The sequence below is a fragment of the Periophthalmus magnuspinnatus genome, chromosome 21 (assembly GCF_009829125.3).
Source record: "Periophthalmus magnuspinnatus isolate fPerMag1 chromosome 21, fPerMag1.2.pri, whole genome shotgun sequence".
Classification (NCBI taxonomy): Eukaryota; Metazoa; Chordata; class Actinopteri; order Gobiiformes; family Gobiidae; genus Periophthalmus; species Periophthalmus magnuspinnatus.
In genome coordinates this window covers 45,752-67,887 of record NC_047146.1, presented here as the reverse complement: position 1 = coordinate 67,887, position 22,136 = coordinate 45,752, and the positions used below count along the sequence as shown (strand labels likewise).

The following is a 22,136-nucleotide window of genomic DNA, read 5'->3' as shown; positions in this document are numbered from 1 at the left end:
TGAAAGAATGAAACAGGACTAAACCAGAACTAAACCAGGACTAAACCAGGACTAAACCAGGACTAAGCCAGGACTAAACCAGGACTAAACCAGGACTAAAGAGGAATAAGCCAGGAATAAAGCAGAACTAAACTGGGACTAAAGCAGGATGTTGCCCGCAGAGAAAAGAGGCGAGCTGTTGTGGGCTTATTGCCCCACAGCTCAGCTGCCACGTGTTGAAGTTCATCCCGCTGAACGAGAGGGTTGCATGCCTAGGCTTTTGGCTCAGGGACAGGTCTCTCACTGTTGTGTCGGCCTATGGGCTGAACAGCAGTGCAGAATGCCTGGCATTCTTGGAGTGTGGGAGAGGTACTAAACAGTGCACCAACCGGGGACTCCATTGTTCACCTGCAGGACTTCAACGCCCAAGTGGGCAACAACAGTGACACCTGGAGAAAGGTGATTGGGAAGAATGTCCTCCCTGATCTGAACCCAAGTGGTGTTCTGTTCATAACGTAACATAAGTTTGTCCATAACAAACACCATGTTCGAGCACAAGGGTGTCCATCAGTGCACGTGGCACTCTAGGTTGAAGGTTGATGATTGACTTTGTTGTTGTGTCATCTGACCTCCGACCGCGTGTCAGGTAGAGCTGTCAACCAATGACCACCTGGTGGTGAGTTGGATCCGCTGGCGGAGGAGGCCGGACAGACCTGGCAGGCCCAAGCGCATCGTGAGGGTCTGTTGGGAACGTCTCGCGGAGCCCTCTGTCAGGAGGGTTTTCATCTCACACCTCCGGGAAAACTTCTCCCAGATCCCAGGGGAGGCTGGGGACATAGATTCTGAGTGGGCCATATTCTCCGCTTCTATTGTCGATGCGGCTGCTCGTAGTTGTGGTCGTAAGGTCTGCAGTGCTCGTCGCGGCAGCAACCCCAGAACCTGGTGGTGGACACCCGAAGTATAGGATACCGTCAGGCTGAAGAAGGAGTCCTATCGAGCCTTGCTCGTGCTGTCGCAGTGGCAAAAACCTGGGGCTGGGAGGAGTTCGGGGACGACATAGAGGAGGACTATTGAATGGCCTCAAAGAGATTCTGGCAAACCGTCCGATGCCTCAGGAGGGGGAAGCAGTGCAACACAACACAGGGGTGGAGAGCTGCTGACCTCGACTGGAGATGTTATCGGACAATGGAAGGAATACTTTGAGGATCTCCTCAATCCCACTGTCATGTCTTCTGAGGAGGAAGCAGAGACTGGGGGCCCAGGGGCGGACTCGTTCATCACCCTAGCTTAAGTCACTGAGGTGGATGGCAAGCTCCTCGGTGGCAAGACTCCGGGGGTGGACGAGATCTTACCCGAGTACTTTAAATCTCTAGATGTTGTGGGGGTGTCTTGGCTGACATGTGTCTGTAGCATTGCGTGGTGATCGGGAACAGTACCGCTGGACTGGCGGCGTTGGTGGTCCCTCTGTTTAAGAAGGGGGACCGGAGGGTGTGTTCCAAGTACAGGGGAATCACACTCCTCAGCCCGGTCTATTCCAGGGTACTGGAGAGGAGAATCCGATCAATAAACTCAAAGGTTCATGGGAGTTTGCCCAACATTTGTGGATCTGTGGGGGTGCTCCGGGAATATGGATACTGAAGCCCTTTGCTAAGGACTGTCCAGTCCCTGTATGACCGGAGCAGAAGCTGTGTTTGCATTGCCGGCAGTAAGTCAGACCTGTTCCCCGTGCATGTTGGACTCTGCCCGCGTTGCCCTTTGTCACCGGTTCTGTTCATTGTATTTATGGACAATATTTCTAGGTGCAGCCAGAGACCGGAGGGGGGTCCTGTTTGGGAAGCACAGGTCCACTGGAGCAGGTACTGGGGTGGTTTGCAGCTGAGTGTGAAGTGACTGGGATGAGAACCAGCTCCTCCAAATCCGGTTGAGGCCATGGGTCTCAACCAGAAAAAGGTGGAGCCCTCTCCGGGTGGGTGGAGAGTCTCTGCCTCAAGTGGAGGAGTTCAAGTATCTTGGGGTCTTGTTCACGAGTGAGGAAAAGGATGGAGCGTGACAGGTGACAGGTGGAAAGGTGCAGCGTCCACAGTGATACGGTCACTGTATTGGTCTGTCATGTGAAAGAAGGAGCTGAACCGAAGGGCGAATCTCTCAATTTACAGGTCAATCTATGTTTCTGCCTTCACCTATGTTCATAGGATTTGGGTAATGACCAAACGAACAAGATCACAGCTATAAGCGGCTGAAATTGGTTTCTTCTGTTTGGTGGCTGGGCGCTCCCTTAGAGACAGGGTGAGGAGCTCAGAGCAGAGCTGCTGCTCCCCCATATCAAGAGGAGCAGCTGAGGTGGCTCAGGCATCTGTTCCGGATGCCTCATGGACTCCTCCCTAGGGAGGTGTTCCAGGCATGTCCCACCGGGAGAAGTTCCAGGGGAGACCCAGAACACCCTGGAGGGACTATGTCACTGGCCTGGGAAAGCCTTGGGGTCCCACCGGAGGAGCTGGAGAATGTGTCTGGAGTGAGGGAAGTTTGGGAGTCCCTCTTTGGGAGAGGAAGAAATTGGATGGATGGATAAACCAGGACTAAAGAGGGACTACCACAGGACTTATCCTCTATTAAATGCACTTATTTGAACAGAACTGACAAAGGAAGTGGTAGCACTGCCAAATAAAAGTGCTGTTTTTACGTTTATTTTGACAATATTTGTACCATGTGACTGTGAGACTCTTCATGTGTCAGGCCCAAAATGGCTGCCCCTCTCCCACTTTCACCTCAGTCTTCACCCATTTGTGCCTTATCCTTTTGTTTTTTACACTGATAAAGAACATTTCTCCAAATGCAGCCGCCATCTTGTGACCCAAACTGAATAGAGCACAGGTCACTGACCACAGGGCTGACCGCAGAGCTGACCGCAAGGCCTGAAGTCTGTGACATCACTGGAGCGTTCATGGCCTTAATAATGTAAACCTTATGGCTCTTTGTTTTAGTAAGAGTTTTGTAACCTTAGATTTTAGATTTAAAATTTTACAAAAGAAAAAAAACATCCTCAGTTTGGCCATTTGTTTTAGGCTTAAAATGTTACTTCCTGGTTGTAAATCATGACATCACACTAGGGAATTGTTGCCTAGTAACCACGTGGTATACTGAGCAAAAAGTCCATGTCACAGATTTAATATGTGACAAACCAGTGACGTGCGGTGAGGTTCATGGTTGGTGAGGCACTGACTCCTTTAGTGTCAGATTTACAAATATATAAACCAAAAAGGGTCGCTTATTGAATTGGCTGCTGGGTATTTCATATCTCATCAGCATTCTTCACAAAACACGCACGCACACACACGGTACATATTACAGATATGTAAAGGTAAAAAAAACGTGCATTTGCTCTACACCCTCCCTGTGTTGTAGTGATGCTCGGGTCAGGATATTTTCAACCCGCGGGGCCCCGCATGTACGGCAAAATATTACCCGCCCCGCGCGGCTGCCTCTATTTTTCGAACCCGCCTCGACACGATGCACAGAAATAATATTCATAATAAGCAGCATTATTTCAACCTGCATTTCGTGGGAAAAAAAACTGATCAGCCCCAACCTGAACCGAGATCAAATGAGAATTGAGAATTTCAACATAAAATCTGCCGGTTTTCCTTTACCTTGGCATTGTGGATGCTAACGTTGAGCCTCCGCTGTTCGTTTAAAGCCAAATCGATCCTTGAGTTTCCAAAAGTTTTTAAAGCAATTTGGCTTTGGATGTGAGTGGTCGATCTCTCATGTTTGCTGAGGCTTCGTGGTAAATCTTTCATGTCACAATATCCCGTGTTAGTCCAGACATTGTCACAAGTTGAGAACAGAAGGCAGGGGAAGCAGTAAAGACGTTTTTTCGAAGGACAGCCACACAGCCACTCTTTTCGGGTGTACCACTCCGTTTGAAAAGAGCGCGTTATCTTCTGTCCCGAAGTTTGAAGCAAACCTTTTAGCTCCGGTGTTGGTCTACCCGTGTTAATCACGTCCACTTTTGACTGAAAGTCCAGTTTTGAGAAAATTTTAAGCTTCGATATATAATCCTCTTCCATTTTGGCAGTCCGGCGTAGCTAGCAAAATATAAAACGGATCGCACTTGACTCGCCTGGGCCTGGCGCCTCTGCGTAGAAGAACAGCACACGTACCCGTTGGCTCACGTACGCCCTCTTCAGTGCGGCAGAGAACTATCTGCCTCACCCTGCGCCTTTTCACCGCGGTTTTATTTTCCATCAGCAAAACCAAATATGTCACTAACAAACATTAAACTTTAATGGTTAATAAAGACATTAGCCAGAGTGGAAAATCAGGTCAAATAAACGTATCTGCAAACATTATATTGGAAACATGCAGATATATGGCAAGCAGCACGGGCCAATTGCATGTATCAACCCAGTTTGTAATGGATGGCGCATTCAGAGGTGAGGCTTGACTCGTTGCTGCCGCACCTCTCGTTTCATCCCTGTATTTAAACAGGTAATAGGGAAATTCGGCGATTTTGACAATAAAAAATGTTCGAAATGAGTTGTACATAAAAATCAGTGGACAAATATTAATATAAATTTGATGTTATAATTATTTATTTTTTTTACTTGTCATGATGACAGGTGAGGCTCTGCCTCCCCTGCCTCCCCTGACCGCACGTCCCTGTGACAAACACAATTATAAGAAAACACTTTTATTTTAGGGTCACAGGTCACGTTTATGAGATTTAAAATAAAATATACATACAGTTGTTGTAAATATGTTTGACACAAAATGACCACCATGTGCTGCAGTTTCTCCTTTAACTCCTGTCACTGTTTTTGGCCCATTTCCTGAAACATTGTACCTGAAACTTTAATAAAATATTAACCTAGACACGAATCCGCTTGTGTTCATCTGTTTTCTAACGGACTTAAATGCAGGTTATCGAGGCATTTCACTCAGCGCCTGTTGCAGAGTCCGACAGGAGCCGAGGACCCGAGGAGTCCCACTCAAACATCAGCAAATTAATTACAATAATTATAACGGGTAAAGTTACAGTCTTTCCTGGAGCCGCTCCGTCAGTGAGAGTCACGGTTTCTCCACCTCTAGAGTTATGTTCCTCCTGTTTGTGACAGCAAGTCCAAAAACTGAGGCTTTAGAGTCGTCCAGGAAAACCGAGACATGTCCACCTTAAAAGGGGAAAAAGGGTCAGGAGCAAACAGGAACAGAGCCAGAGGAGCAGACAGGAGCAGACAGGAGCACAGCCAGAGGAGCAGACAGGAACAGAGCCAGAGGAGCAGACAGGAACAGAGCCAGAGGAGCAGACAGGAGCAGACAGGAACAGAGCCAGAGGAGCAGACAGGAGCAGACACGAGCACAGCCAGAAGAGCAGGAGCAGACAGGAGCAGACAGGAACAGAGCCAGAGGAGCAGACAGGAGCAGACAGGAACAGAGCCAGAGGAGCAGACAGGAGCAGACACGAGCACAGCCAGAGGAGCAGACAGGAGCAGACACGAGCACAGCCAGAGGAGCAGACAGGAGCAGACAGGAACAGAGCCAGAGGAGCAGACAGGAGCAGACACGAGCACAGCCAGAGGAGCAGACAGAAGCAGACAGGAACAGAGCCAGAGGAGCAGACAGGAGCAGACAGGAGCAGAGCCAGAGGAGCAGACAGGAACAGAGCCAGAGGAGCAGACAGGAACAGAGCCAGAGGAGCAGACAGGAGCAGAGCCAGAGGGGCAGACAGGAACAGACAGGAGCAGACAGGAGCAGACAGAAGCAGAGCCAGAGGAGCAGACAGGAGCACAGCCAGAGGAGCAGACAGGAGCACAGCCAGAGGAGCAGACAGGAGCAGACAGAAGCAGAGCCAGAGGAGCAGACAGGAGCAGAGCCTGAGGAGCAGACAGGAGCAGACACGAGCACAGCCAGAGGAGCAGACAGGAGCAGACACGAGCACAGCCAGAGGAGCAGACAGGAGCAGACACGAGCAGAGCCAGAGGAGCAGACAGAAGCAGACAGGAACAGAGCCAGAGGAGCAGACAGGAGCAGAGCCAGAGGAGCAGACAGGAACACAGCCAGAGGAGCAGACAGGAGCAGAGCCAGAGGAGCAGACAGGAGCAGAGCCAGAGAAGCAGACAGGAGCAGACAGGAGCACAGCCAGAGGAGCAGACAGGAACAGAGCCAGAGGAGCAGACAGAAGCAGAGCCAGAGGAGCAGACAGGAGCAGACAGGAGCAGAGCCAGAGAAGCAGACAGGAGCAGACAGGAGCACAGCCAGAGGAGCAGACAGGAGCAGAGCCAGAGGAGCAGACAGGAGCAGACAGGAGCAGAGCCAGAGGAGCAGACAGGAACAGAGCCAGAGGAGCAGACAGGAGCAGACAGAAGCAGAGCCAGAGGAGCAGACAGGAACAGGCAGGAGCAGACAGGAACAGAGCCAGAGGAGCAGACAGGAGCAGACACGAGCACAGCCAGAGGAGCAGACAGGAACAGAGCCAGAGGAGCAGACAGGAGCAGAGCCAGAGGAGTAGACAGGAGCAGCCAGGAGCAGAGCCATAGGAGCAGACAGGAACAGGCAGGAGCAGACAGGAACAGAGCCAGAGGAGCAGACAGGAGCAGACACGAGCACAGCCAGAAGAGCAGGAGCAGACAGGAGCAGACAGGAACAGAGCCAGAGGAGCAGACAGGAGCAGACAGGAGCACAGCCAGAGAACCAGACAGGAGCAGACAGAAGCAGAGCCAGAGAAGCAGACAGGAGCAGACAGGAGCACAGCCAGAGGAGCAGACAGGAGCACAGCCAGAGGAGCAGACAGGAGCATAGCCAGAGGAGCAGACAGGAGCAGACAGGAGCAGACAGAAGCACAGCCAGAGGAGCAGACAGGAGCATAGCCAGAGGAGCAGACAGGAGCAGACAGGAGCAGAGCCAGAGAAGCAGACAGGAGCAGACAGGAGCAGAGCCAGAGAAGCAGACAGGAGCAGACAGGAGCAGAGCCAGAGGAGCAGACAGGAGCAGACAGGAACAGGCAAGAGCATAGCCAGAGGAGCAGACAGGAGCAGACAGGAGCAGAGCCAGAGGAGCAGACAGGAACAGGCAGGAGCATAGCCAGAGGAGCAGACAGGAACAGAGCCAGAGGAGCAGACAGGAGCAGAGCCAGAGGTGCAGGCAAGTGCAGACAGGTGCAGAAGTACCTGAACAGTGTGGGTCCGAACGAGATCAGGTCTTTTACAGAATCGCATGAGTTTTTTGCAGAGCTGATCTGGAGTCCTGTACCTGTATTGGTCTGACAGGGGCAAACAGGCGCAGACAGGAGCAGACAGGGGCAGACAGGGGCAGACAGTAATAAGCATTTAGTGACATGAGTCTCACAGTAAGATGCACTTTAACACTGTAACATTATATTTAAGATTCAACTCAAATCTAGTCTTGTTTTTTTCTAGTTTTGTTGTATTGATGAAGTTTATAGTTTTACTTTCTGGTTGGACACAGATGTGACACACATAGAAGTAAGTCCATAACCACAATGTAAACAACAGTTCTGATCAGACTCAAAGAAAAATATGACTTTTATTTATTTAAATGCAGTTTAAAGTGTCCCTGTCTTGAACCTAAAGTGTCTGTTCAGGAGTATTCTAGGGTGTTCTGTATGTGTTCAGGAGTGTTCTGTGTGTGTTCAGGAGTGTTCTGGGGTGTTCTGTGTGTGTTCAGGAGTGTTCTGTGTGTGTTCAGGAGTGTTCTGTGTGTGTTCAGGAGTGTTCTGTGTGTGTTCAGGAGTGTTCTGTGTGTGTTCAGGAGTGTTCTGGGGTGTTCTGTGTGTGTTCAGGAGTTTTCTGTGTGTGTTCTGGAGTGTTCCGTGTGTGTTCAGGAGTGTTCCGTGTGTGTTCAGGAGTTTTCTGTGTGTGTTCAGGAGTTTTCTGTGTGTGTTCTGGAGTGTTCCGTGTGTGTTCAGGAGTGTTGTGTGTGTTCAGGAGTGTTCCGTGTGTGTTCAGGAGTGTTCTGTGTGTGTTCTGGGGTCTTCTGTGTGTGTTCAGGAGTGTTCTGTGTGTGTTCAGGAGTGTTCTGTGTGTGTTCAGGAGTGTTCTGTGTGTGTTCAGGAGTGTTCTGTGTGTGTTCAGGAGTGTTCTGGGGTGTTCTGTGTGTGTTCTGGAGTGTTCCGTGTGTGTTCTGGAGTGTTCCGTGTGTGTTCAGGAGTGTTCCGTGTGTGTTCAGGAGTTTTCTGTGTGTGTTCAGGAGTTTTCTGTGTGTGTTCTGGAGTGTTCCGTGTGTGTTCAGGAGTGTTCCGTGTGTGTTCTGGGGTCTTCTGTGTGTGTTCAGGAGTGTTCTGTGTGTGTTCAGGAGTGTTCTGTGTGTGTTCAGGAGTGTTCTGTGTGTGTTCAGGAGTGTTCTGTGTGTGTTCAGGAGTGTTCCGTGTGTGTTCAGGAGCGTTCCGTGTGTGTTCTGGGGTCTTCTGTGTGTGTTCAGGAGTGTTCTGTGTGTGTTCAGGAGCGTTCCGTGTGTGTTCAGGAGTGTTCTGTGTGGTCTGGAGTGTTCTGTGTGTTCAGGAGTGTTCTGTGTATGTTCTGGAGTGTTCTGTGTGGTCTGGAGTGTTCTGTGTGGTCTGGAGTGTTCTGTGTATGTTCTGGAGTGTTCTGTGTGGTCTGGAGTGTTCTGTGTGGTCTGGGGTCTTCTGTGTGTGTTCAGGAGTGTTTGTTCTGGGGTCTTCTGTGTGTATTCTGTGTGTTCAGGAGTGTTCTGTGTGTGTTCTAGTGTTCTGTGTGGTCTGGAGTGTTCTGTGTGTTGTGGAGTGTTCTGTGTGTGTTGTGGAGTGTTCTGTGTGTGTTCTGTGTGTGTTGTGGAGTGTTCTGTGTGTGTTGTGGAGTGTTCTGTGTGTGTTGTGGAGTGTTCTGTGTGTGTTCTGTGTGTTGTGGAGTGTTCTGTGTGTGTTGTGGAGTGTTTTGTGTGTGTTCTGGAGTGTTCTGTGTGTGTTCTGTATTTGACATCAGCTCTACGTTTGTACTTCACAAATTCATACTGATCTCAAGTCAAACAGTGATTATACTTAGCGCACTGACCATCCACCAAACAGAGACAATAAGAACATGAAACCTTTTTAATAATAATAATAATACATAATATAATAATAAATACGTTTAATTTTACCTGGGAATATTTCTGGATAAACCAAAGCATCAGGAACCAGAGGAAAGCACCCACAGTGAACCGCCTCCAACCTGAAACAAGACAAGTACCAGGACCTGACCAAATCACGACCAGAACAGGACCGGGACCGGACCGGGACCAGACCGGGACCAGACCGGGACCGGACCGGGACCAGACCGGGACCGGACCGGACCGGGACCGGACCGGGACCGGACCGGGACCAGACCGGGACCAGACCGGGACCAGACCGGGGAACAAGGGGCCTCATTTATAAAGTATTGCATGGGACTTTTCCAGTCCCAGTGCAAAACCTGCACTCCATGCAGGTGGAATACACAAGAGGCGTGTGCACTCCACCTACAATCTATGCTCTCCACACCTCCGCCATAAAAGGACAGACTACGCCCCCTGGTCAGACCGAGCATCTCTGCAGATGGAGCCTGTTGTTTTCCTCTGTTTCAATTTTATTGCTGTATTTACACAAGGTGTAGTGTGTAAACATTATAAATTAGGCCCCTAGACTGGACCAGAACTGGACAAACTGGACATAAACTGGACATAAACTGAACATAAACTGGACATGAACTGGACATGAACTGGACATGAACTGGACATAAACTGAACATAAACTGGACATAAACTGGACATAAACTGAACATGAACTGAACATGAACTGAACATAAACTGGACATAAACTGGACATAAACTGAACATAAACTGAACATAAACTGGACATGAACTGGACATGAACTGGACATGAACTGGACATGAACTGGACATGAACTGGACCATGCCTCTTACATGGAGACCCCGTAAAACTCGTGCTTGGCAGTGGACAGGACCAGATCGGACTCGGTCAGGACTTTGTAGAACTGGTCTTTGCTCTCGAGGAAGCCCCAGTGAAGAATGTGGTTCTCTAGAAGGTCCCGGGACTCAGCAAAGACCTCTGCAGAGAGACCGGATAAGAACCAGGTAAGAACCAGGTAAGAACCAGGTAAGAACCAGGTCAGAACCAGGTCAGAACCAGGACTAACAGCTCACCTGGCTCCTCGGAGAACCTCTCCCCGAGAACAGACACTCTGAAATCAAGACCTCGGTCTTTGAGTCTTAGCAAGACCCAGAAGAGCAGCGCCGGGTTTTTGTCATGCTCCCTACAGCAGAACACACAGATTTAGTCCCGATTTAGCCCCGAATTAGCGCCGGTCTAGGTGCGGTCTAGGTGCGGTCTAGGTGCGGTCTAGGTGCGGTCTAGGTGCAGTCTAGGTGCGGTCAAGGTGCGGTCTAGGTGCGGTCTAGGTCCGGTCTAGTCCCAGTCTATCCCCTGTGGTGTAGTGAGCAGTTTATCGAGGCCACACTGAGATTATGAGGATTACAGATGCTGTGTGTTAATCCAGAGATTACAGTCAGGTGAACATCAGGACACATGTGCAGGGAATAAAACCCACAACCTCCTCACTGAGAGGAGGCTAACCACTTTGCTGTTGTGATGGACAGATGGACTGGGATCAGTTTGTAAATATTTAATCTGAATAAACTATAATCCTGTCAAGAGCATGTGGTCAAACACACGGAGAGGACAGGACTGGTCAAGACCTGGACAGGACCTGAACAGGTTCTGTCCAGTCAAGGGTCCAGTCAAGACCCGGACAGGGACAAAGGAGACTCACCATCTATGGGGCCACACGATGTGCAGAGGCTGGACCTGGTCTGGAGCACACTCTGGACCCCCATCTGAGTCTAGACCAGGTTCTGACTGTGCATCCGATCTGAAAAAACACACACACATGTATATCCCAGGCCTCTGGTAGAGGTCCCGAGCGCGGAAAAGAGGGGGATGAGACCACCTGTGGAGGGTGGTCCTCAGCCATCACAGATGGGGCGACAGTAGCTCAGTTGGTAGAGTGTTTGTCCACTGAAAGGTGGAGGTTCAAATCCCGCTCTTGACATAAACATCATTGGTTGAGTGGTCAGATCCACTGATCCATAGGTTGGCGGTGCGATTCTAGGTCACACAGATGAATGCTGTCGTTGTGTCCTTGGGCAAAAGACACTTAACCCACCTTGCCCTCAGTGTATGCGTACAGTAAGTGCCTTGGAAAAGCGCTATAGAAAAATGTGACCATTTACAGAAAACACTGAGCTGATTTACACTTCAGCAGCAGTGATCCTAGAGTTGCTTGGCTATAAGAGCCATGAGAAACAATACCCACCATGGAAACAACGGTTAGAGCAGTGCAGAGAGAAGTGTGCCAACTGTCAGGGGCCCAGAGAGGTGTAATGAAAAAACGAGTTCCCTGAAGCTGTAAGAACAACCTGTGCACTGCCTGGATTGATACAAGAAAGCCTATGACTCAACATGGATCACTGAATGGAGCTGTACAACATCAACAGGACTCCAAGAGCCTTCAGTGCAAACTCCATGATGTTGTAGAAAACCACCCTTGAGGTGAATGGTCACTTGTACAAGTGACCATCAAATGTGGCATATATACCAAGGAGATGCATTGTCCCAAGTGCTGCTCTGCAGAGTCTGAACCCCCTCGGCCAAATCATCAACAACACTGGCTATGGACACGACTCAGGAACAGGAAGACCATCAGTCACCTCCTCTACATGGACAACATCAAACTGTACGTTAAGAATGAGACATTGACTCACTGATCTACAGCACCAGGATCTACACCACAGACACTGGAAGGTAACAAAGAGAGGGAAGGTCGTCCACACAGAAGGGGTCTCTCTCTCTCATATATATAATACATGTATGTATATATGTATATAGTTTGGACTGGTCCAGTCCTGTTTTTTTTACCTCGTCTCGGGTCGGGGGCTCTGATCCTGGACTCGAGGTCGTCTCTGTCGTTTGTGTTCAGGAAGAAATCTGAAAAAGAACAAATAAATAAGAGAGATGAGAGGAGCAGAGGAGAGAGGAGGAAAGGAGGGGAGGAGGAAAGGAGGAAGAGCAGAGGAGAGTAGAGAGGAGGAGAGAGAAAGAGAGGAGGAGGAGAGGAGGGTAGGAGAGCAGAGAGGAGGGGAGGAGAGAGGGGAGAGAAGAGGAGAGAGAAAGAGAGGGAAGGAGAGGAGGAGAGAGAAGAGATGTGTGTGTGTGCGTGTACAACCCCAATGAAGTTGGGACGTTGCATAAAACTTAGAAAAATACAGAATACAATGATTTACAAAAATCCTTTTCAACCTATACTGAACTGAATAAACTACAGACATAGTATTTAATGTTCAAATGAATAAACTTTATTGTTTTTATGCAAATATTCACTCATTTTGAATTTGATGTCTGCAACACGTTTCAATAAACCTGAACAGGAGCATGTTTACCACTGTGTTACATCACCTTTCCTTTTAACAACAATCAATAAGCGTTTGGGAACTGAGGACATTTTGCAGGAGGAATCCTTTCCCATTCTTGCTGGACGTACAACTTCAGTTGCTCATCAGTCCGGGGTCTCCGTTGTCGTATTTTGCCATACATTTTCCATGGGAGACGTCTCGTCTCGTCTCGTCTCGTCCCCGCACTCTTTTACTACAAAGCCACGCTGTTGTAACACCTGCAGAATGTGGCTTTGTCTTTCTGAAATAAACAGGACGTTCCTGTTGCTTGGATGGAAGTGTATGTGTCCATGACCACACCCCCAGACCATGACCACACCCCCAGGCCATGAACACACCCCCAGACCATGACCACACCCCCAGACCATGAACACACACCCAGACCATGACCACACCCCCAGACCATGAACACACCCCCAGACCATGAACACAAACACACTCCCAGACCATGACCACACCCCCAGACCATGAACACAAACACACCCCCAGACCATGAACACACCCCCAGACCATGAACACACCCCCAGACAATGAACACACCCCCAGACCATGAACACTAACACACACCCAGACCATGACCACACCCCCAGACCATGAACACACCCCCAGACCATGAACACAAACACACTCCCAGACCATGAACACACCCCCAGACCATGAACACACCCCCAGACCATGAACACTAATACACCCCCAGACCATCACAGAGGCTTTTGAACTTTGCCCTGATAACAATCCGCATGGTCCTTTTCCTCTTTGGCCCACGGGACATTACGTCTATGATTTCCAAAAACAATTTGAAATGTGGACTCATCAGACCACAGCACACTTTTTACTGCTTTGCGTCAGTCCGTCTCAGGTGAGCTCGGGCCCAGAAAAGCCGACGGTGTTTCTGGGTGTTGTTGATATTTGGCTTTCTCTTTTCATGGTACAGTTTTAACTTGCACTTGGAGATGTAGCGACAGACTGTTTTAACTGACAGTGTTTTCCTGAAGTGTTTCTGAGTCCATGTGGTATATCCTTTACACATTCATGTTTTTAATACAGTACCACCTGAGGGGTCGAAGGGCACGGGCATTCAGTATTGGTTTTGGGCCTTGCCTCTTATGTGCAGAAATTTCTCCAGGTTCTCTGAATCTTTTGATGATATTATGGACCGTAGATCCAATCCAATCCAATCCAATCCACTTTATTTATATAGCACATTTCATAAACAAATTGTTTCCAAAGTGCTGCACAGAGACAAAGTGACATAAAAAAAATAAAATCAATAAAATCAATAAAACACATAAAAATAAATAAAAGAAATAAAAGAAAAGAAAAACACAGAGATGATGTAGATGATGAAATCCCTAAATTTCTTGCAATTGTACATCGAGAAACGTTGTTCTTTGACTGTTAGACTATTTGCTCACGCAGTTGTTCACAAAGTGGACATCAAATTGAAAATGAGTGAAAATTTGCATAAAAAAACAATAAAGTTTATCAGTTTGAATATTAAATATCATGTCTTTGTAGTCCAGTTCAATATAGTTTGAAAAGGATTTGCATATAATTGTATTCTGTATTTTTTAAAAGTTTTTTTTAAGCTTTACACAACATCCCAACTTCATTGGAATTGGGGTTGTATGTATGTATGTATGTATGTATGTATGTATGTATGTATGTATGTATGTATGTATGTATGTATGTATGTATGTATATATATATATATATATATATATATATATATATATATATACCGTAAATTTCGGACTACAGAGCGCACCTTGATATAAGCCGCACCAGCTAAATTTGAAGAGAAAATCAATTTTGTACATATATAAGCCGCACCTGAATAAAAGCCGCAGGTTTTCATATTGTAACATGAGATATTTACACAGAAAGACGGTGCACCGACACGCTTTTTTTTAAACTGTGCCTGAAAATTGGCACCAACACGACAACAACACGGGATGAACACATCTGCAGGTTTAGAAAATAAAGCTGCACCAACACGGAAAATCTGCTTTTATTTCCTCTGAAAACTTTTGTCGTCTTTTTACATTGACCAAGTTGGATTCATTGATGTCGAGCTTACGTGCAGTGGCTCTATTTCAGGGGTCGGCAACTCGCGGCTCCGGAGCCGTATGCGCCTCTTTCAGCCTTATACTGCGGCTCTGCGTGGCTTGGGAACTAACACAGACACAGCTCACAGTCCTGCGTAAAGAGCCCTGATTTTCAGACGTTGTGCGCACAGGGGTCAGGAGCAACTTTGGCCCGTCCCTAATGACACACTAATAAGCTCGTCCGTAGATGTATCATGAAAATCCTGCTGGAAATCGCCACAGAAATCTATTTGATGTAGTAGCAAGTATATTATCTGCTCTTGTCTCCGCGGTGACGTATCACGTTTAACACATCAGACACGACGCATTAAAGTAGAGCCACAAGCGAGTGAAAATGAGCCAAAACAAAAGTCTTTGGAGATCTTTTTAACAAAGGGGAAAAGGACAACTGAGGAGCCAGAAGAAGAGACTACGACCTCCAAGAAAAAGAAAGATAAATTTAACAGACAATGCCTACTTAAAATCTGGGTTTGTCGCTACAAGTCCGCTCTGCGTAACATACGGGAAAAGCAAATAAGGCAATGAAACCTTCAAAACTGCTTTGGCACATGGAGAATAAGCACCTGGGATTAAACGATACGCTACGAGTTTTTTTGTTGTTGTTTTTTTAAAGAAACTGCGGAGCAGAGTAGACATTATCACATAATCAGCGCGATGCATGATGCAGCGGTTTGGTGAGTTGTATTTTTTTAATGCACTTAAGTTGTTTTTGCCATATTTATCTGCCACGTGTAGAAGGCTTGTCCGTGAAAGTAAAACCTACATTATTCCGTTACATTATTGTTATTATACAGTGTTATCTTCATTTTAGATGTCAAAAAGTATTTGCGGCTCCCAGTGTTTTATTTTATGTGGAAAGTGGGTCCAAATGGCTCTTTGCGTGCGTGTTAAAGGCCGACCCCTGCTCTGTTTCCTTTCTGTTTCTTTATCTTAAAAACTGCATCATATCCATTTCATGATGCGCAAAATGATCGTTCAAAATCAAAACTAGTGAATTCTTCAGAGCAGAATCTTTCCCCACGTCTGTCTCACTTTTACGTTTACAGCTAGAGAGCGCCCCCCAGGGGTCGTTATCCAGTAAAATTCCATATATAAGCCGCACTGCTGTAAAAGCCGCAGGGTTCAAAGCGTGGAAAAAAAGTAGCGGCTTATAATCCGAAATTTACGGTATATATATATATGTGTGTGTGTGTGTGTGTGTTTATATGTTTGTGGATCTGAGCCATAGAAATAAACATATAGAGACTCACGGCTCAACTTGGGGCAGGTCCAGGGGGAAGAACAGGACTCGGGACTTGGACCGAATCCTGTATTCCAGGTCCTGAGGTCTGGGATCCGGAATCTGTTTGAGGAAAGACCTCAGAGATCCGACGAACGAATCCAGGTTAAACTGAGAGTTAAACACCACCTCATCTGCAACGAGACTGAAAACAGGACTAAAACAGGACCAGAACCAGACCAGAACCAGACCGGGACCAGACCAGGACTAGACCAGGACTAAAACCTGACCAGACCAGGACCGGACCAGGACTAGGGCAGGACCAGGCCAATTCTGGACTAGGTCTGCAGCCGGTCTGGACTCACCAGGACAGGATCTGGTTGTAGCCATACTGGAAGTCTCGGTGCTGGGGCTTCTGTCGGGGGTAGACCAGCTGGTTTTCATGAAAGTACAGGATTTTCTTTAGTCTGGCCAAATCCGGCCTTAGAGCCACGAGCTCACATAGATTCAGGACCGAGGAGCAGAACAGGACTCTGTGGAGACAGGTCTGTTAGTCCTGGTCTAGTCCTGGTCTAGTTCTGATTTAGTGCTGGTCTAGTCCCGATCTAGTACCTGTACTGGTGGTCCCGGGGCAGGGTCTGGCTGTAGACTAGGGCTGAGGTTCTGGCTCTCCAGTGCCACTTATGACTGGGAAGTGTCCACAGAGTCCAGTCCGAGTCCTGGACTAGAAGATCCATCAGCTGTTTGTGGGAGCCTCCATAGAACGGCTCCAAGAGCAGAACCGGACCGGAGCCGGCCTAGGAGAGAGACTGGGTCAGAAGCAGGACTGAACCAGGACTTAACCAGGACTAATACAGGTCTAAAACAAGTCTAAACCAGGTCTAAACCAGCACTAAAGGACACTCAGTGGGTGCTTGTGATTCTTCGGGTGTCCCGTTGAACTCATTACTGTTTCCAATGTGAAATATTTTTGAATGTTTAAATAATGGAGAGATAAAGACCAACAAAGAACTCTGCAGCGGCCATTATGGCTCTGAAAGGACCAGTTTCACTCAGGCAGATTGGAAGATAATGGTCTGATAAGAAACTGACCTGTGCACAGAAGAGTGGGTCGCAGCCTGCGCCATGAGGGGGGGGGGTTGGACTGAACTTTGCACTCGAGGTAGACTTGGGGGAGACTCGGGTTAGACTCAGAGGAGACTATGGTTAGACTCAGAGGAGACTATGGTTAGACTCAGAGGAGACTATGGTTAGACTAGGGGGAGACCCGGGGGAGACATGGGTTAGACTCGTGTTAGACTCAGAGGAAACTGTATATTTGTGTTGATCGTTTGTAGACTGTACATTTGTGTTTATTGTTTGTTTGATTGATTTGGTTAGTTTATTCAGACACAAACAGAAAACAAACAAAACAATATCACAGTCACACACACAGAATCCGTCCATTGTGACTGAAAGGCATTGGCTGAAGCTGAGCTTATTTATGCCTGCCTAATTCCACATATAAATAACAATATACACAACAAGAGAAAACACAACAATTTCAAATAATTATACAATACAGAAGAAATACATTTGTTTTTATATTCATACGGTCACCTCTGGGTTTATATTTATATATAATAATCATTAGTAGTCCTTATTATCATGATCGTAGGTGTTATTTTTAATCATCAGCATATCATTATTACTATTTTGTTTTCTTATTACATAATTTATATTATGTTATAGACAAAGTTTATACTATGTTCTTTAATGTTCAGCTCAGTTGTCATAGTAACAGTTATACTATTGCTTTGAATAATTTAATTGATGTGCAGCTTTTTAATTCATTATCCAAACGATTCCATAAATTAACCCCTGTAACTGAGATGCGCATAGATTTTTTTGTAGTTCTTGCCATAGTTTTTTGGAAGATACCAGTTCCCCTCAGGTTATAGCGACTCTGGGCCTTATACATAACAACTGCTGTATTAAACTCAACCAGTTTAGTTTTAATGTTTTTAGTTTAATAAAGAGTGGGTTAGTGGATGCATAATATTCTGCCTGATTGACAATCTTAATCGCTTTCTTTTGAAGTAAAAATACTGGATTCATATTGGATTTATAATTGTTCCCCCATATTTCCACACAATAATTAAGGTATGGAAGGAAAAGAGAACAATATAATATAAACAATGATTTTTGGTTTAAAAAAGTTTTTATTTTACACATTATAGCAATAGTTTTTGATACTTTTGTTTTTACATTATTTATATGTAGTTTCCAGCTCATTTTAATATCAATGGTGATACCTAAAAATTTAGTTCCATGTACTCTTTCTATTTCTATATCATTAATTTTAATTTTAATTTGTTTAGAAATTTGTCTATTCCCAAAGAGTATATATTTGGTTTTACTTAAGTGATAGTTTGTTAATATCAAACCATTTCTTTATTATTTTGAGCTCATTTTCTACTGTATCCAGAAGTTGATCTAAGTCTCTTCCTGAGCAGTACAGACTGGGATCATCTGCAAACAGTTTGCACTTTAAGTTTTTCAGTATGTCACATACATCATTTATATACATCATGAACAATTTTGGTCTCAAAATGGAACCTTGTGGAACTCCATGTGTAATCGTCTTTTTATCTGAGTCAACATTGTTCATATGCACATACTGATGTCATACTGATGTCGGTTACTAAGATAACTATTTAACCAGGCGAGTGCAGAGCCTCTGACACCTTTACATTCTTTTCAAGAGTATTTTATGGTCAGTGGTGTCAAAGGCCGTGCTTAAGTCTATGAAAACTCCAACTGTGTATTGTTTATTGTCTGTTGCTGTTACCATCTCTTCCACTAGACTGTAGACTGTATAGTTTGTGTATATTTGTGTTTATAGTTTGTATATTTGTGTTTATAGTTTGTAGACTGTATATTTGGGTTTATAGTTTGTAGACTGTATATTTGGGTTTATAGTTTGTAGACTGTATATTTGGGTTTATAGTTTGTAGACTGTATATTTGGGTTTATAGTTTGTAGACTGTATATTTGGGTTTATAGTTTGTAGACTGTATATTTGGGTTTATAGTTTGTAGACTGTATATTTGGGTTTATAGTTTGTAGACTGTATATTTGGGTTTATAGTTTGTAGACTGTATATTTGGGTTTATAGTTTGTAGACTGTATATTTGGGTTTATAGTTTGTAGACTGTATATTTGGGTTTATAGTTTGTAGACTGTATATTTGGGTTTATAGTTTGTAGACTGTATATTTGGGTTTATAGTTTGTAGACTGTATATTTGGGTTTATAGTTTGTAGACTGTATATTTGGGTTTATAGTTTGTAGACTGTATATTTGTTTTGATGTTTTTTCTTCACACTGTAAAAATTAGCATTAGCCACATGGGCTAACTCCGTGCCGTGTCTGCTATACTCCCTCTAGACCCGGTGAAAGGCGCTGCAGACCCCTGCAGAAACCCCGGTACAAACCCCGGTACCGGCGCAGACAGAGCCGGGCTCCGTTGCTCGCTCTCTCGGTTCCCAGTTTTCTCCGGTGCTCAATTTTAAACACGTAAAAAACACTACAATTTGCGGCATGTGTACTCACCACTTCCTGCATCAGTGCGTCCTTCTGAATACGTCATCACGCCGCTTAAAGAGACAGCAGCGATTAAACTATGACGTCCTTCTGTCCCGGACAGCGCCACACAGTGGATGTCTTATGGAACATGCCTCATTTTATGGCCTTTTTAGACCTGTTCTGACGTTTCTTCATAAAAATCAAGCCCAAAGTTGTGTTTTGTTTCATTCACACATGATTTAAGCTAGGAGTTCTTCTCTCAAACTGAAAACACTCTGTTCCACCTTCAGATGTCATGTGGTAATACAGGAAGTGCTCCACTGTGTTTTTAAACTCCACCTTCACTAAGATCAGGTGGATGACTGAGTGTGAGGCGTTTTGTCTCGTCCTCCTCGCATGATCATGCTCACACCCTAAACGTTTGAGAGAGGAGAGAGTGAGCGGCAGGAGAGAGGACGAGGAAGGAGAGAGGATGAGGAAGGACAGAGGTGGAGAGAGGAAGAGAGAGGAGAGAGGACGAGGGAGGAGAGAGGAAGAGGAAGGACAGAAAGAGAGAGGGGAGGAAGGGAGTGGAAGGACAGAGGAGAGAGAAAGGGAGGGAGGAGAGAGGAAGAGGGAGGAGAGAGGATGAGAGAGGAAGAGAGAGGAGAGAGGATGAGGGAGGAGAGAAAGAGTGAGGAGAGGAAGGGAGTGGAAGGACAGAGGAGAGAGAAAGGGAGGGAGGAGAGAGGAAGAGGGAGGAGAGAGGATGAGGGAGGAAAGAGTGAGTGACAGGAGAGAGGACAAGGGAGGAGAGAGTGAGCAGGAGGAGAGAGGATGAGGGAGGAGAGAGGAAGAGGAAGGAAAGAGCGAGGAGAGAGGGAGGAGAGAGAAAGAGGGAGAGGAGAGAGAGGGAGGAGAGAGAAAGGGAGGGAGGAGAGAGAGACAAGCAGAGCAGCAGGACAGGGAGAGGGAGGAGAGGGAGAGAGGGAGGAGAGAGGGAGGGGAAGGAGAGAGAGAGAAAGAAGAGAGAGGAGAGAGAGGGAGAGGAGGGAGGAGGAGAGCGTCAGGAGAGAGCATGTGCAGGGGCTGCTCCTCCTTTGATCCACTCACACCTCTGTGATAAAGAGCAGTAAAAAACAGCAGGTGGCGCCGTGGGATTACACAGATTAACGAGTAATTCTGTTTTAATCTCACAAGACGTTTGATCACACACTTTTCTAATCCACTTCTCACCCAAACATCTGCACCCAACAGTTCCCAACAGCACCCAACAGCTCCAGACAGTAGTCCTGGTTTAGTTTTGGTTTCGTCCTGGTTTCGTCCTGGTTTAGTCCTGATTTAGACCTGGTTGATTCCTGGTTTAGTCCTGTTTGAGTCCTGGTTTAGTTCTCTTTTGGAGCTGGTTTAGTCCTGTTTGAGTCCTGGTTTAGTTCTATTTTGGAGCTGGTTTAGTCCTGTTTGAGTCCTGGTTTAGTTCTATTTTGGAGCTGGTTTAGTCCTGTTTGAGTCCTGGTTTAGTTCTCTTTTGGAGCTGGTTTAGTCCTGTTTGAGTCCTGGTTTAGTTCTATTTTGGAGCTGGTTTAGTCCTGTTTGAGTCCTGGTTTAGTTCTCTTTTGGAGCTGGTTTAGTCCTGTTTGAGTCCTGGTTTAGTTCTATTTTGGAGCTGGTTTAGTCCTGTTTGAGTCCTGGTTTAGTTCTCTTTTGGAGCTGGTTTAGTCCTGGTGTAGTCCTGGTTTGGATCTTTGTTTGTGGCATTCGAGGAAGAGTTTTAATTACAGACAGATTAAACATGTGTATTTGGATTAGACCTGGATTAGACCTGGATTAGACCTGGTCCTCATCAGGATTAGGACCTGTTTGATGAAGTCCAGGTTTAACAAGGTCATAGAGTCACGACACAGTGACAGCCTTACACTGGTCTAAACCTGGTCTAAACCAGGTCTCAATCAGGTCTAAATCAGGTCTATATGTGGTCTAAACCTGGTCTCAGTGTGACCTGGTCTTCTCCTCTCCTCCTCCTCCTCCTCCTCCCCCTCTCCTCTACTCTTCCTCCTCCCCCTCTCCTCCTCCTCTCAGAGTTTGGAGGCTGCAGGTCAAAGGTTATCTCATACAGTTTAATTTAGTTTCAAGCTGTGTCTGATAAAACATCTGAAATAATGGAGCGTTTATCTTTGATTATTAAACATTTGAAAGTCTCAAAGAAAAGTCCAAACAAGGTCCAGACCAAGGTCCAAACCAGGTCCAGACCAAGGTCCAAACCAGGTCCAGACCATGTCCAGACGTGATCTAGACCAGGTCCAGACCAAGTCCAGACCAAAGTCCAGACCAAGGTCCAAACCAGGTCCAGACCAAGGTTTAGACAAAGTCCAGACCAGGTTCAGATGTGGTCTAGACCAGGTCCAGACCAAGGTCTAGACCTGAACAGATGTGGACAGCACCAACAACATACTGCATTTATGACATCTATTATTATTATTATTATTTTGTTATTATTATTATTGCTATTATTATTATTATTATTATTATTATTATTATTATTATTATTATTATTATATTGTCGCCCACAGATGTGAAACTGAAAACGCCTTCAGTCTTCTGTGTGACAGCGCCACCCACTGGACTTAGGGGCATATTGTCATGTGATTCCTTCACACATTTCCTCATTCAAAATATAAAAGCAACATTTTTATTTTAATTGTTATTATGGCAACAGTCTCAATTTGTCACCACACTGAATTCAATGGATAAACCAGGACTAAACCAGGACTAAACCAGGACTAAACCAGGACTAAATCAGGACTAAACCAGGACTAAACCAGGACTAAA

The 22,136-nt window shown here is 46.2% G+C and overlaps 1 protein-coding gene across 3 annotated transcripts; it reads right to left on the bottom strand.

Annotated features, from left to right (window-relative positions):
• Window positions 1–4,556: 4,556 nt before the first annotated feature.
• gtdc1 (glycosyltransferase-like domain containing 1) lies at window positions 4,557–19,384 on the bottom strand. 3 transcript variants are annotated; one of them, XM_033986633.2, is made up of 11 exons: window positions 19,356–19,384; window positions 16,375–16,559; window positions 16,128–16,295; window positions 15,794–15,967; window positions 11,903–11,971; window positions 10,758–10,856; window positions 10,132–10,241; window positions 9,892–10,036; window positions 9,091–9,161; window positions 7,143–7,234; window positions 4,557–5,147 (listed from the first exon to the last, which is right to left on the bottom strand). In XM_033986633.2, exons 1-11 carry the CDS (start codon window positions 19,365–19,367, stop codon window positions 5,070–5,072), a joined length of 1,203 nt encoding a protein of 400 aa, XP_033842524.1. In that variant the 5' UTR covers window positions 19,368–19,384; the 3' UTR covers window positions 4,557–5,069. The 3 variants fall into 3 exon arrangements, with proteins under 3 accessions (XP_033842524.1, XP_055086578.1, XP_055086579.1); XM_055230603.1 differs by lacking the exon at window positions 11,903–11,971 and having other exon boundaries at window positions 4,684–5,147; XM_055230604.1 differs by lacking the exons at window positions 16,375–16,559; window positions 19,356–19,384 and having other exon boundaries at window positions 4,684–5,147; window positions 15,794–15,956; window positions 16,128–16,198.
• Between the last annotated feature and the right edge of the window lie 2,752 nt (window positions 19,385–22,136).

Coding starts and splice junctions, on each gene's coding strand:
- gtdc1 (XM_033986633.2), bottom strand. Junction 7,235..9,090: donor TTATCCAGAAATATTCCCAG/GTAAAATTAAAC, acceptor TGCCCCTGTCAG/ACCAATACAGGTACAGGACT. Junction 5,148..7,142: donor TTCGGACCCACACTGTTCAG/GTACTTCTGCAC, acceptor TCCCCTTTTAAG/GTGGACATGTCTCGGTTTTC.